At 38.1% G+C, this 13,167-nt stretch overlaps 2 protein-coding genes across 17 annotated transcripts in view; one reads left to right on the forward strand and one right to left on the reverse strand.

Annotated features, from left to right (window-relative positions):
- Window positions 1–13,167, forward strand: part of DNAJC9 (DnaJ heat shock protein family (Hsp40) member C9) — a 39,289-nt gene that overhangs the window by 5,720 nt on the left and 20,402 nt on the right. The window contains exon 5 of one of the 6 annotated variants that reach the window (XR_014253322.1): window positions 10,654–10,832. The exons of 2 other annotated variants lie outside the window; for them this stretch is intronic. Coding sequence is in view for 3 of the 4 variants with exons in the window: in XM_082424597.1 (XP_082280723.1) it covers window positions 156–275 (120 nt within the window). In the remaining variant the exon portion in view is untranslated. Of the gene's footprint in view, window positions 1–155; window positions 895–2,174; window positions 3,840–10,653; window positions 12,465–13,167 lie in introns of those variants that run through there. 3 more of the 6 variants (XM_082424601.1, XM_082424599.1, XM_082424597.1) reach the window with 3 other exon arrangements.
- Window positions 2,167–13,167, reverse strand: part of FAM149B1 (family with sequence similarity 149 member B1) — a 63,873-nt gene continuing 52,872 nt past the window's right edge. For 3 of the 11 annotated variants that reach the window (XM_082424493.1, XM_082424499.1, XM_082424498.1), the window contains 7 exons: window positions 12,601–12,725; window positions 10,652–10,758; window positions 8,036–8,260; window positions 6,395–6,518; window positions 6,024–6,149; window positions 4,127–4,205; window positions 2,167–3,011 (listed from right to left, as the gene is read on the reverse strand). In XM_082424493.1, the coding sequence (XP_082280619.1) occupies window positions 2,938–3,011; window positions 4,127–4,205; window positions 6,024–6,149; window positions 6,395–6,518; window positions 8,036–8,260; window positions 10,652–10,758; window positions 12,601–12,725 (860 nt within the window). In that variant the 3' untranslated portion in view covers window positions 2,167–2,937. Of the gene's footprint in view, window positions 3,012–4,096; window positions 4,206–6,023; window positions 6,150–6,394; window positions 6,519–8,001; window positions 8,261–10,651; window positions 10,759–12,600; window positions 12,726–13,167 lie in introns of those variants that run through there. The other 8 variants (XM_082424495.1, XM_082424496.1, XM_082424497.1 and 5 more) reach the window with 8 other exon arrangements.

The raw sequence follows: 13,167 nt of genomic DNA on the forward strand, positions 1-13,167 counted from the left end.
TCCAGAACATTTTCATCACCCTAAACAGAAACCCCTTATCCATTAGAAGTCACTCCCCATTCTCCCTTTCCACCAGCCCCTGGCAGCTGCTAAGTACTTTTATCTCTGTGGACAGTCTTGTGTTTTGAAAGCTTGTGTTTTAACTTCTCAAACAGAGCAGACAAAAGGATCGGCAAAAGGAAATGGACAATTTTCTGGCTCAGATGGAAGAAAAGTACTGCAAACCTTCCAAACGAGGAGGGAAAAAAACAACTCTCAAGAAAGAAAAGAAATAATGGAATTTTCTCTTCAAAGGTCCTTAGGTGTTAATTGATGCCATTGTAGGCAAGGTGCCTTCAAGATTTGAAGACAAAAGTTAACCCTTGAGAAAAGTTGTCTTTCAAGCCTAAATTATTCAGATCAACTATGTAAACCAAACAGAATCTCTCAACCCGATCTTAGTATATCTTGGAAACACCCTGACATTATGTGAGGTCCTCCTATGAAGGAATTTGGTGGTGATCATTGAGGGAGCGGAAGGGTATATGCTTCCTGACAGCACTCTTCTATGGGTCTTCTGTACAAGGAACTGTATCTAGAATGCAGATCTATCCCTACCACATTTAGCAGTTGTCATTTTGCCACACAGGAGTGAGCTGCAGGGTATTCAGTGGTGTGTGTTTATTGGAACAGGTACTCGACCTAGCCTCCAACACACTTGCTGGACGTCTGTCTTCCAAATACTTGCCAGTTTGCTTTCAGTCTTAATGTTCTTGCATAGACCCTCTCCTTTTTGTTTTACTCAACTAAGTTTTGCACTCTTTGCTTGAGGTTTATAGGAGAAACAGGTGTTCAGATAACTTCAAGCATCTTTGTAAGAATTATACATGATTAAATAAACAAGTAAAAAAATGACTGTTAAGTTCCAGGGGCTTTTTAAATGATCCCAGTGTGATCATTTAAAAGATGATCTAGAAAAAATATGAATGGTGCTTAGGATAAAGAAGAGAGAAGAAAAGTAGTCGTAGTCAGCATTGTAGCAGATAGCCTGGTTTAAGTTGCCTCAAGAGATGTTGTAGTCCTGCCTGTAACTGCTGAATGTCCTTAGGTCACTGAACTTGTCTGAACTTCTTTCCTCTATAAAAGAGTAAGGGAGCTGGGCTAAATGACCTGTTAGAGGCTCCTAACTCTTAACTTTAACCTTGAAAGGCAAGCCATCTTGATCCAGTGGTTATTACGTACTCCTGGTATTGATTTGTGAGAGTAGTATAGAGATTTTCACTTACATTTAGTTGAATTGGTATGAGTTCATTAGAATATATGGAAATCTTTTAGGGACTGTTGAACTTAAAATCTCTGATTTGTAAGCTAATATATTCAATACCATATACATAAAACAAGCCTTCTGTTACTGAGATTTATTTATCATAATTTATCTGAGGTAAGCCCATGACACGTTTTCAGTTTGTGATTATAAACAGGTTAAAAAATACTCTTCAGGGCTTCCCTGGTGGCGCAGTGGTTGAGAATCTGCCTGCCAATGCAGGGGACACGGGTTCGAGCCCTGGTCTGGGAAGATCCCACATGCCGCGGAGCAACTAGGCCCATGAGCCACAATTACTGAGCCTGCGCGTCTGGAGCCTGTGCTCCGCAACAAGAGAGGCCGCGATAGTGAGAGGCCCGCGCACCGCGATGAAGAGTGGCCCCCACTTGCTGCAACTAGAGAAAGCCCTCACACGGAAACGAAGACCCAACACAGCCATAAATAAATAAATAAATAACCCCCACCCAAAAAAATACTCTTTAATTGCATTAAAAATACAATTTAATGCAGGTTGTTTAAAGCGTCTGTCTTCATATGATAGCATTAGATAACTGCGAAATAATAAAATTACCCCAGTTGAATTGATCAACTCTGAAGATTAACAGTAAGATCTAAAACCAGTATGATCATCAAAATTAAAATTCAGTGAAATTTAAATAAATTTAAACCATAGTTAAAATCATTGCTGCATTCATGAGTGCACTCAGGAAAGGTCCATGTGAAAATTGGAAGAATGTCAAAGTTCTCTTCCTTTGCTCTTAGGATATGTTTATACTGGACTAATTTGCAGAGTTTCTGAAATTTTAAGAAGTTGTGTCTTGCTGGCTCGCTAATAGAAATATTCTATAAATTTTTAAATTGCCTTTCTTAGATCTGCAGGAGAAAATCGGCAAGTTGAGTTTAATATTTGGAAATAAATACAACCACTAAAGTACTTTAAGAAGAAAAGAAGCATAACCTGATGTCAAGCAGGTGTTGTGAGGTTGAGTTGTCCTATCTGAAAAAAGAAATCCATTATGGTTTATTACATAGGTTACTTTACACCAGTGCTCAACATTTATGTCTTTAGTTACTCACCCCTGCCATATCTGTCTGCCTATGGGATTGGACATCTAAAGAGAAAACTTTAGGAACGACTCATCTGTTTGATGAGTAGCTCAGATTTTTGACAGCACTGTCTCCTAAAAATGACGTAAAAGTGAGTACACCTGTCCAGAAATTAACACAAGCAGAAGCATTCTGAAGCCAGTGATAATGTTATCAAATAATTTCCTACTTTTTGTGTATGTATAGTCTGATAGAATCCTGTAATAATTGAACTGATCATTGTTAACAGACAACATGAACAGTGATTTGGAGGATATTACTCTTGTTACATCTTTGGGTACAAATTTTACTGTCCAGTGAAATGGTTAATTTATGCTGAATGAAGACAGTAACTGGAGATAGAAACAGTACCCATGTAATCTTTGGCTGATACTGTTCTCAGTCTGTTGTACCAAAATAACTCTTCATGAAGATAGTTTCAAGTTGTCTCCTGTTTACAAGCTGTGCATCATGAGATGACTGAACACTGATTTGTGAAATCTTCCCACATGTTCCCTGCAGCCTGAGGCAGGTTCTTCTCACTTGCCCTATGGTCCCTGCCTGGTTCTAGTGATTGGTCCACCTCTGTTTTGAGATTTTGTAGATCCATGTAACTGAGGGCCTGTCAGACAAAGATGACATCATAGAGTAACATTAGTAGACATTCTAGATTTGATCGTCTCAAGTTCATATGTACGGGCTTTTTTGCTCCAGTTATCAGTTAGACTTTAAATTTGGAGCCTGTGACTAAATAGTAAAGTATATACTTACCAAGGCAATAAAAATCATGTTTGCGTATTTTATAATGTAAAAACAAAGAAACAAAATCTATATTAAGATATGAAAGCAGTAACCTAATTTTAGAAAATAGCCACTAATTTAAAAGGACTAAAATGTCTGTTTCACTTACCTAAATATTATACTAGTTATACTTGACCGGCAGCATGGCCAAATGTAATAACTAGCTCAGAGGCAGCAGTGCTTCTCTGAGGACTGATCCAAGAACCGAATCCACTGAAAGCATTCAAAGACTACCAAACGATGCTACTAGGAACTGAACTAAAAGAATTCGCTTGGATTACAGAGAAGGTTTGAGGCAGATTACTTTTTAATGTACTTGCTGATTAATCTGATTATTAACAGGAAACATTTCAACTGCCCAATAGTTCTAAATTTCACCTATAACATAAGGAGAAAATGACCCTGATGGTGAGACCATTATAGGAAGAATTAAGACATCCTTAAATTTTCTCTCATCACTCATATGAAAATAGAAACTACAGAATATAACTTAGAAGACAAAAAAGTTAATGGGATAGAATCAGACTCCTCGTGTCTTGACATTGTGAATTTCTTTTCTTACCTTGGCCTAGCAGCTTAACTGACCAGAGCAGTTTAATCCATAGCAATATGGGGTTTGCCAAGTAATAAAATCCATGCAGTGTTTGAATGTTACGAAAATGACTTATTTGGCTTAAATTTTTTAGATTAAAAAAAGTAGTTTGCCAGAATGGCAAGAGGTTAATTTTTATATGAGAAAACAAATCTGGAACTTTCTGGCTTTGAGCAGTGGAGTTCTGTAATTTTTTATTATATCCCATATTCCAAAATGAATTTGAGGTAATTTACAAAGATGTAGGAAAACAAAATATAATAAAATCTGGAGGAAGGAAAAATAAGCATGGAAAATAGCAGGGTCTTAACCACATAGTAGTAAAATAAAAGCCATGGCCCGACCTGTTCGTGCAGATCCCCTACCAGGTTGGGCCTGATGAGGATACTCAGTAGCACATGAACGACGATACTGTGTGTCCGGCTGAAAAAGAGAGATGAGACACTTCTTACGATGTGACTTCTCCCAGAGGATAATGTGTTAACTTGGTTTACGAGGGAAAACCTTGAAGTTGGACAGCAGTGTAATCGACATCATCTGACATTCTGAGGGACAAGTTGGCTAAGTGTACTCTTACATTCCAAGTAAGAAAAATCTCAAGCCAGAAGCCCACAGAGCCATTGTTAACTTGTAAAAATTGCAAGTTCTACAACTTTATTAATATGCCTTTAAGAAAATCTTAGCATTTATAAATAATCCATATGGTTTAATATTTCTAAATACTTATAATTGGCTGTCAAGGGAATTTGTATCTGATTTCCATTGCCTGCTGACTGTTTAAAACAACAGAACAGAACCTTTTCAGCAACACTGAAACACCCATGACTTTACTTCCATGCTTGAAATGTGACTCTCAATATGGAACTCAGACATTTCAAAATTATCTCAAGGGATTTAAAGATTTTAAGATACAACTAAAATACCTAAATGCAGATATTAAAAAAAGCTATCAATACCATCCCACTGGTACTTCTAGAATAAAAAACGTCCCTCTCAGTTTCCTGTCAGCACTGAAATTAAGAGATTTGAGATTTTTTTTTTTTCTTTCCTGATGAAGCCCCATGTTTTCTATCAGGGATCAGCAAACTTTTTTTTTTGTAGAGGGCAAGATAAGGGTAAACGTTTTGTAGAGGGCAAGGGTAAACGTTTTATGTTTTGTGGTACATACTGTCATTGGAACTCCTCAGTTCTGCTGTTACAGTAGGAAATCAGCCACAGACAGTGAATGAGTGTGGTGGCTCTGCTCTAAGAAAACTTTATTTACAAAAACAGGCAGTAAGCCGAACAGCCCATGAACTAGGACAGAGGAAAGAAAAGATTCTTCCCTAGGACCTGCAGAGGGAGCATGGCTCTGCTGACACCTTGATTTTGGACTTAATAGGCTCTGGAACTGAGAGAATAAATTTCTGTTGTTTTAAGCCACCCAGTTTGTGGTAATTTGTTATAGCAGCCCTAGGAAACTAGTACAATGTCCCATTCATTTATTACTCTCACCACTCTTCTAATGGAGGAAGAATCGTACAGTGCTTTAGGCTGATACAATTTAAGGGTTATGAGTTGAGATAAGTGTGTTGCAAATACCACTGTCTTGAAAACTGGTATAGGATGTGGGTTCCTGGTGCCTGTTTCCTGGGCCATTAAGTGTGGCCCTAGTCTCTTCCTAGGCTCTCCAAGCCCTCTTGCACAAAGCAAATGAGGTGGGGCTGAGCTCCTGGCTTACAATTTTGGGCAAGGTCAGTGCATGATCTCCAATCTCCCAATCAGGTTTTTTTCTATTACTTGTTTAAAAGTAAAAGGGCTAGTAAATGTACATTAAGTGGTAAGGCATTGTCAGCATTTCAAACACCAATTAACTAAGAACCCCCAAAAGTCTTAACTCGCACGTCCACCAGTCCACATACATAATCTGATACCATTTTTGTGTGTAATTCCCTAAGAGCAGTGTTAGAGAATGAAGTTAATGCTAATCTGATACACACTGGGGTTTAACATTTTGCTTATTCTCAGAAATAGCTAAACTTTAAATTGCTTAGAATTTGCAATTTATGTATAAGTTAAGAGAATGAGTGGCAGAGACCGGTTAGAGTTTCAACAAAATATACTTAAAACATTATTTTCATTAGAACCTCATCTTTTATTCTTAGAGTTGATTAAGCCACCATGTAAAGCCTTAAGTCCGTCAAACTATTTTTTTTCCCTTTCCTCAACTATCAAGACCATAGAGGAAGTATTTCACTCTACCAAAAATGACTGAGTTGTGTTAGGCCTGGAGAAAAAGTCTGGTAAAAGGAGCCTCTCGTGGGGCTGCTGATGGTTAGGCTCATCCACCGCTGCACTTTGAGCTCGATTGGAATCACCATGGGTTTTCTGCAGAAGAGACAAAAATTACAGAAACAGTTAATTTGTAGTGGGAGCTGTGCATGTCCTATATCAGCCCTAACAGGTATGGTAACTGCAGGCCAAGCAGCTCCAATGCCATCGTCATAAGTCAGAATTCAGTGTGTACTTTTGACAAAATATAGTGTTAAGTCAAGACCAGAGCACAGACCCTGCAGAATTACTGACCCTGAGGTTTTATAAGCACATGGAAAGGCAATAGGAAAGAGACATACCGTTTGCCTTTGTGGCCCCACAGTGCTCAGGTGTTCCACTTCAGCTGTGCCAATAGGTGGCAGCAGATTGTTTCGACTCAGGGGCAGTGGTGAGGGAGAGGAGAGTGAGTCGGCTGCCACTGGGCTGCAGATCCCATCAGCAAAACCAAGACATGAAAGCATAAAGTTACAACAATATAAGCAAACTGATGAGAATCAAATAAACTGAGCAGATGAGTTTAATTTCATGCACAGAAAGCTTTAAGCTGCCTGCATTTTTAAGTGAAGAGATCTCAATGAAAGGATTTTGGAGAATTAAAGTTTTGGGTTTTCTTCATAGTATTTTCTTACTTATTGTTGAAACTTCATCCTGAGCACACAGCAGAAGTTGACCCTTTCTCCCACAGAGAACTGGAATAAAACAATTTTCCCTATATTGTGTTGTATTTCTCTGACAGTTATGGATTTGTAATTTCACATCTGATGGAACTCACAGTTCTGGGCTTTCTGGTTGTCCTTTTCACTAAAAACTATAATTTCCAGGTAAAGTTCCTAAACTTATTTCCTTCCATGGGATTTGGAGCAGTTTGCAGTATTACTCATGCCCAAGATAGTAATTAAAAGCTGAATGATACTTTTCATGTCCCAGAAAAAAACAAAGCAACTTACTTTTCCACTTTGAAAAAAGCACTGTCAGAGGTATGAGAGATTAATTATACATCAAGACCACTCATACTCAAATGAATGTATAGCTATATCAGTATAAATACAGCTACATCAACATAATAAAATAGAGAGCAGCTGAGAACCCTGGTGTCCTAACAAAGATTTTTGGTGGTTTGGGACACCTCTTTTAGTAAGTCTATTGGGATAAATTGTAACAAGAAATTGAAAAGTCAAAATCAAGAAATGTTGGGAGAGAAGTATAGTGATGTGCTTGATTTAGAGGCTGAATTCAAAACACAGTTATGGCATTGTCATCTCACACCCTTGTTCATAGTGTTAGAAATTAACTATCCTAAGATGTTTTGTAAGTCAACAACTAATGAAAGAATTTTATGTTAAAGGCTTGGCTTGGTATTTTTTGCACAGTGAGGCTCAGAGTGTCTAGTGAATGAAAGGTGGGAAAAGGGAAGAGAACATGTTTAGTGTTACTTCCTAAGACGTGCCAAGGGACATATTTCCTGGTGTATAAGCATCTACTTATCTGAGGTTTATAAAGTTTTCATTGTCAATGGAATAGGTAGATCCTAATGGTACAGAAAAATATTAAAGGAGAATTAACTATTATTTGGGGAAGAATTTCAAATTCTTCTGAGGAATTTCTTCTGAGGATGTTCCCACTAAGGAAAATGTTTTAATAAAATACATATGTCTTTTATTCTTTTGGTGAGTTCTACTGAAGTATTCTAGCCAACATTTTATTTGTAGAAATATAAATCTTTAGCTAAATCAATAGGAAGATCCAGTATATCTATATTTCATTCAAATTTAACTCCATTTTTTCTGTATTAGATTTACACCAGTGTGCAGTTCATCATAAGACTATGTAATGATTACTGTCTAGGCATATATTTCAATCTTAGATTTAAATTCATTCTCTATGTAAAATTCTTCATTAGTTTTACCATAGATTCCAGAAATTCTGCTTTTGAAACCTACACTCGGGATCCTCTGAGTATTTCTTCCATAGGTCTTGGTGTTCCAGCGCGTGAATGGCTTGTGCTGATGGGATGAAGGGTACGTGGTGGGGGATTGCGTCTCCTGGCGGACTGCACTGTATATGACAGAAATGATGTACTAAGCTCCAGGGCTCGATGTGGCCAATTTCGAGTTGAAAGGATGGTACTGGACCCAGGCCTCATAAGTAGCTTGTCATCAAGATCTCTAGTGGCCAAATATCAGAAACCCACAGTGAGATCAAGATTGCTCTGTACAGGGAGACAGAACTCAAAGGGTAAAAAGCCTTAGACTATAAAATACATTCAAGGGAGAAAAAAACGAAAAGAGAAAACGATAAATAACCTAGTTTTAGAAGTTACATAATCTAGCTCAGGCATGAGAATGTGTACCTAAAAGAAGGACATCATTTCAATCTTACACATAATTTACTAGAATGGAGACTTGGGAAAGCAAGTCCACTTTTCACCTGCCATCACAGTCACTTCTTCAGTTACTGGTAAAGACTAACCTGTAGGGTACTGACTCCAAAGTGCTTCCCAAAAGTTTACCTCAGGGACTGTGCTTCCTACCATGTTTGAAGCATTCTTTTGTGCTGAAGGAATGTCACCAGAAAGACTTAGTTGAAAGGCCAATATTGCTGCTTAGTAGTGGGGTGGCACTAGTGTGGCTCCCACTGCAGAGATTAAAATGCTGAGCTAGTTGGAGCCTACAGGGATAGGGGTTCCTTGGAAAGCTGGGAACAGGCAAAGGGTCCAGAGCTTTGTACAGCCCAGGGCAGTAGATCCCCATTTGCATAAACAACTGTGAAATATAACACTTTTCTGTAAGACTCTGATAAAATACCATGCTCAACAGTTCAGTAGCTTAAACTCTGCCTTGTAGATTCAGCGGCTTTGTTTTTGTGTTTTAAGCAGATGAGAGAACGTTTGATTCTATTGTAAGGCACCTAAGAGATAGTATTTACACTGTGATGTGGAGGGGAAGTGAAAGAATAAAGCTCTGCCACGTGCTCTTGGCTTTCAGCAAGTTCCTCAATCTTTCAGGCCACTTTGGTGTCCTCTAGTGCAAAATATGCCTCAGGGTTTGGAGAACTTTGAAGGAAAAATGCCCATCACAGAATAGGGCTAAACCTTGAGCCTTGCTCATATGAGATCTTTCTGGTCTTCCTAACCATTCACTTAAGCCTTTTCTTTATACAGCCTACTGCTTTCTAATTACAGGGGTTTAGGCCTTAGCTGCTCTTTGTTCATCTTTATTCTTCCTCTGGACTACTCATTCATAACTGGATTTATCACCTCCATGCTCCTAGATCAACCTTCAAATCTGACCTTCTATATGGCCCATCATTGTAAACTCAGCACACCCCAAGCTCATTTTCCCCCTGCCAAACAAGCTTCCCTTGAGCTTGAAATCTGAGTTGACTTTGATTCCTCTATTTTTATAGAATTTGATTTCTTTTACAGTATCTCCTAAAATATTTCATTCCTTTTTTTAGTCTTGCTACAACTTGAGAACAGACCCATAGCAGCCTGAACTCCTGCATTAGACTCCTTACTTTCAGTTCCTCCTGCGTCAATCCAATCTGTGTCCTACTGCTGTGAAATCTATCTTTCAAATTCCTGTTTTAAATATATGTGCTCCCCAGCTGGACTCATACATTGCTCGCGTGGGAATGTAAAATGGTACAATTCCTTTGGAAAATTGTATGGCAGTTTATTATAAAATTAAGCATACACTTAACCTATTCTGTAACACTTTAACTTCTAGATACTGAAAAACGAGACCATAGGTCCACAAAAAAGACCTGTGTAAGAATATTTATAGTGCCTTTTATACATAACAGCCCCAACCTGGAAAATAGCCCAAGTGTTCATTAACGGAAGAATGGGTAAACAAATTGTGGTATACTATTACAATAGAATACTACTTGGCAATAAAAGAGAATCACATGCAACAACATGGATGGATCTCAAAAACATGACATTCAAAACCCTCCATAGTCTGGTCCCAATGTTCTTTAATTTCATAGTGTCTTCTTTCCCACTAATCACACCATGGTCTATTTTAGTTGTAGAAGATTGTCAGTGGTCTTTGGTCAGAACATTAAAGTTCTAACCTATTGCTTCCTATCCTACTACAGCAAAAATGGTCAGCTTTCTCTTCTAAATATTTGTATTTTCCTGTCTCCAAACCTTTTTCCACACCATTCCTCCTACCTAGAATAGCCTTGCTGCTCTTCTCTGCTTATCCAAACTTCCATCTTTCAAGGATATGTTCAAAACCTACACTTACCCACCAAAATGCTTCCCTTCTTTGGGACTGCCATAGTGCTCACACTGAGTACACAAACTTCACACTCAGTCACAGGAATGCCCTGTATGGTTAGGTCTCTTTTTACCTTTGTGCCTTCTCACCAGTTATTTTATCAGCTCCTTGAAGGTGGAGACCATTTTCCTTATATGTTTTTACTCCCCAGATGTCTCTGGTTGCTTGGTACGTACTCAATACATGCATGTTGATTGACTGACTTTGCTCTCCTTTTATTTCTCAGTGATCTACTTAAACTCTATAGTCTTAAAATTTTATACTTCTTACAGGAGCTTGTCCATTAGGGAGAGATTTCTTGGCTGTAGAGGCATCCCATGAACCAAGAGACCATTCACATTTGGCTGATGACCACTTGCTGCTTGACAGAGACTCATCTACATATCAAAAGAAGGTGTTACTCATTATTGGTTGGTGAAGATATCAGCTTGGTTTCCCAATTTTGCCAGAAGTTAGTATTTCCAAATTAGGTCATTTATACATTTTTCTCCTATGCCTTAACTTTTGTATATCTTGGCCAGTACCCCAGCTGCAGCCCCAAGTCCACTGTCAAGATGACAGGATCAGAGTGCTTTCCTCTCCATTTCTAAATGGGGAAGCCTGGTCAACTTAGATGAAAGCAATTAATAGCCACTCTCAGGGGAGAGAGGACCTTTATTATCATTATTATTTACATTATACTAGAAAACAAAATATGGAACAGAAATGGGGAGAATAAGGGTAAACTCTATCTCTTTTACCATCACATAATCCTATGCTCTGCACAAACTAATGCTTTCTCCTTCACTACACCTGGAGCAGTCAGCTCTCAAGAATAACGTAAATTCTGACGACTTTATTAGAAGGAGTTAATTGTATTTGTTCTAATGTTAGCAGGATTTAATCTTACCTGGACTGCCACTGCCACCTTAGTGTCCTGTTTATTTTCTCTCTCAGGTAGTCAGTTAAGTGCCCTTTCTGGCCAGCTCCTTCTCTGCCACAGTATGCATTTTCCTCCTACTTTCTCTTAAGAATGTTTGGATTATTGCTTCTCCTTCCTTTGGTCATTAACAACCAGAACCATGTACGTTAACTTTTCAGGGCTTAGGCTACCCAGGTCATAACCAGGCCAGTTCAACATGTAGAAGTATTTTATTACCATCATAGGAATATTAGATTATTACCTGGGTCATCCTCCAATGTGATAAGGTATGGGCCTTACTGAGTTTATTTTCATTTACTTTTTTTTATTGAAGTAGAGTTGATGTACATATTATATAAGTTACAGGTGTGTACAGTATAGTGATTCAGAAGCTGAGTTTACTTTTAAATAACCCTTTTTAAAATATAGCTGCACAATATCTGGCCAGTACACCAACAAAGCAAATACTAGATGTACTAAACCCAGGCTCGATGAGCATGGGCCAAGGATGAGAATCCTTTTTCTCTTTCTTTTTATCCCTCCCCTGCTCCCACACTTTTTTTGCTACAAGTAACACTGGGAAGCTATCATGTAGGAACTGGGATTACATAAATCATTACACATGGATGAGACCAGGCTTATCAACCTTCTGCAAGAAATGGCCATTTTTATATGCTTGTCTACAGACTTATTTGAAACCATTTTCTCCTCCCTTTGGTTTGCCTTTTACATCTGGTTATGATTAGTAAACATCCAAAAAGCAAAAAAGTCAACAGATTCAAATATTAAAAATAAAACAAAAACCAGGTTGTCTGAGATAAGAGAAAAAAGAGGGAAGAAGTCAAAAAGAAATTCAAAGGACAGAATGTTAAGGCCATAGAAGATCTGATATTGGTCCCTCTTTTCATCATATTTTTCATTTTTCCCAAAGCAGACTTAAGCTGACCATATAGTTGAGTCTAGATTGCACAGCTTATAGATGCCTTTTCAAAAGAGCTGATTGAGAATTACTTATCAACTCTAATTTGCTATTTTTTTTTAACAGGTTAAAATTTTTTTTATTGTGGTAGAATATACATAACATATTTACTGTGTTAACCATTTTCACACATACAATTCATTGACATGAGTGCATTTGCTGCTATTAATTTTTTAAACTGAAATTAAACATCTTTGCAAAGAGTCACTGGATTACTGTGATAAACACATAACTTTACTGAAAAAGAGTCATAGTGATACAATTAAGGCAAATAACTGAGCAAACTTCGTCTACAAGAACAGTCCTAGGTTCTCCAATACATTCCCCTGTGCGACTTACCGGATTTGAGGTGATGGACAGCACCTTAGATTGTGGCACTCGAGGTAAGACCAAAGGTTGTGGTTCATTCAGCACACAGGGGCTTTCTGAAGCTGGTCTGGTGATTGCAACATTACTGTCATCATCTGAGCAAAGGAATAGAATCTATTATCCATGAATATCTTCAGACCCACAACAACAGTACTGTGAAAAAAAAATCTCCCCTGAGAATTCATAATCTCAAGCTAGGCTTCACTCATCTTTGCAGCCCAATTTCATACCACCTGCACAGTTCAAAAAAACCCTTTAAACCATGAATTTATTTTAAAGTGTTTCCCAGGCTGGTGATTCCTATTTGTACCTGGCAGAAGGAAAAGCAAAGATTACTAGAGCAAAGCTGTCTAATAGAACATTTGGAGATTGAAGGAAATGTTCTACATATGCACTGTCCAGTATAGTGGCCTCTAGCCACATGTGGCTATAGAGCATTTAAAATCTGGCTAGTGTGGGATCTAATCAAACTTGCAAGCTTTTGCACAACAAAGGAAACCATAAACAAAACGAAAAGACAACCTACAGAATGGGAGA

Source organism: Balaenoptera physalus (assembly GCF_965194825.1).
Source record: "Balaenoptera physalus genome assembly, chromosome: 14".
NCBI classification, from domain to species: Eukaryota; Metazoa; Chordata; class Mammalia; order Artiodactyla; family Balaenopteridae; genus Balaenoptera; species Balaenoptera physalus.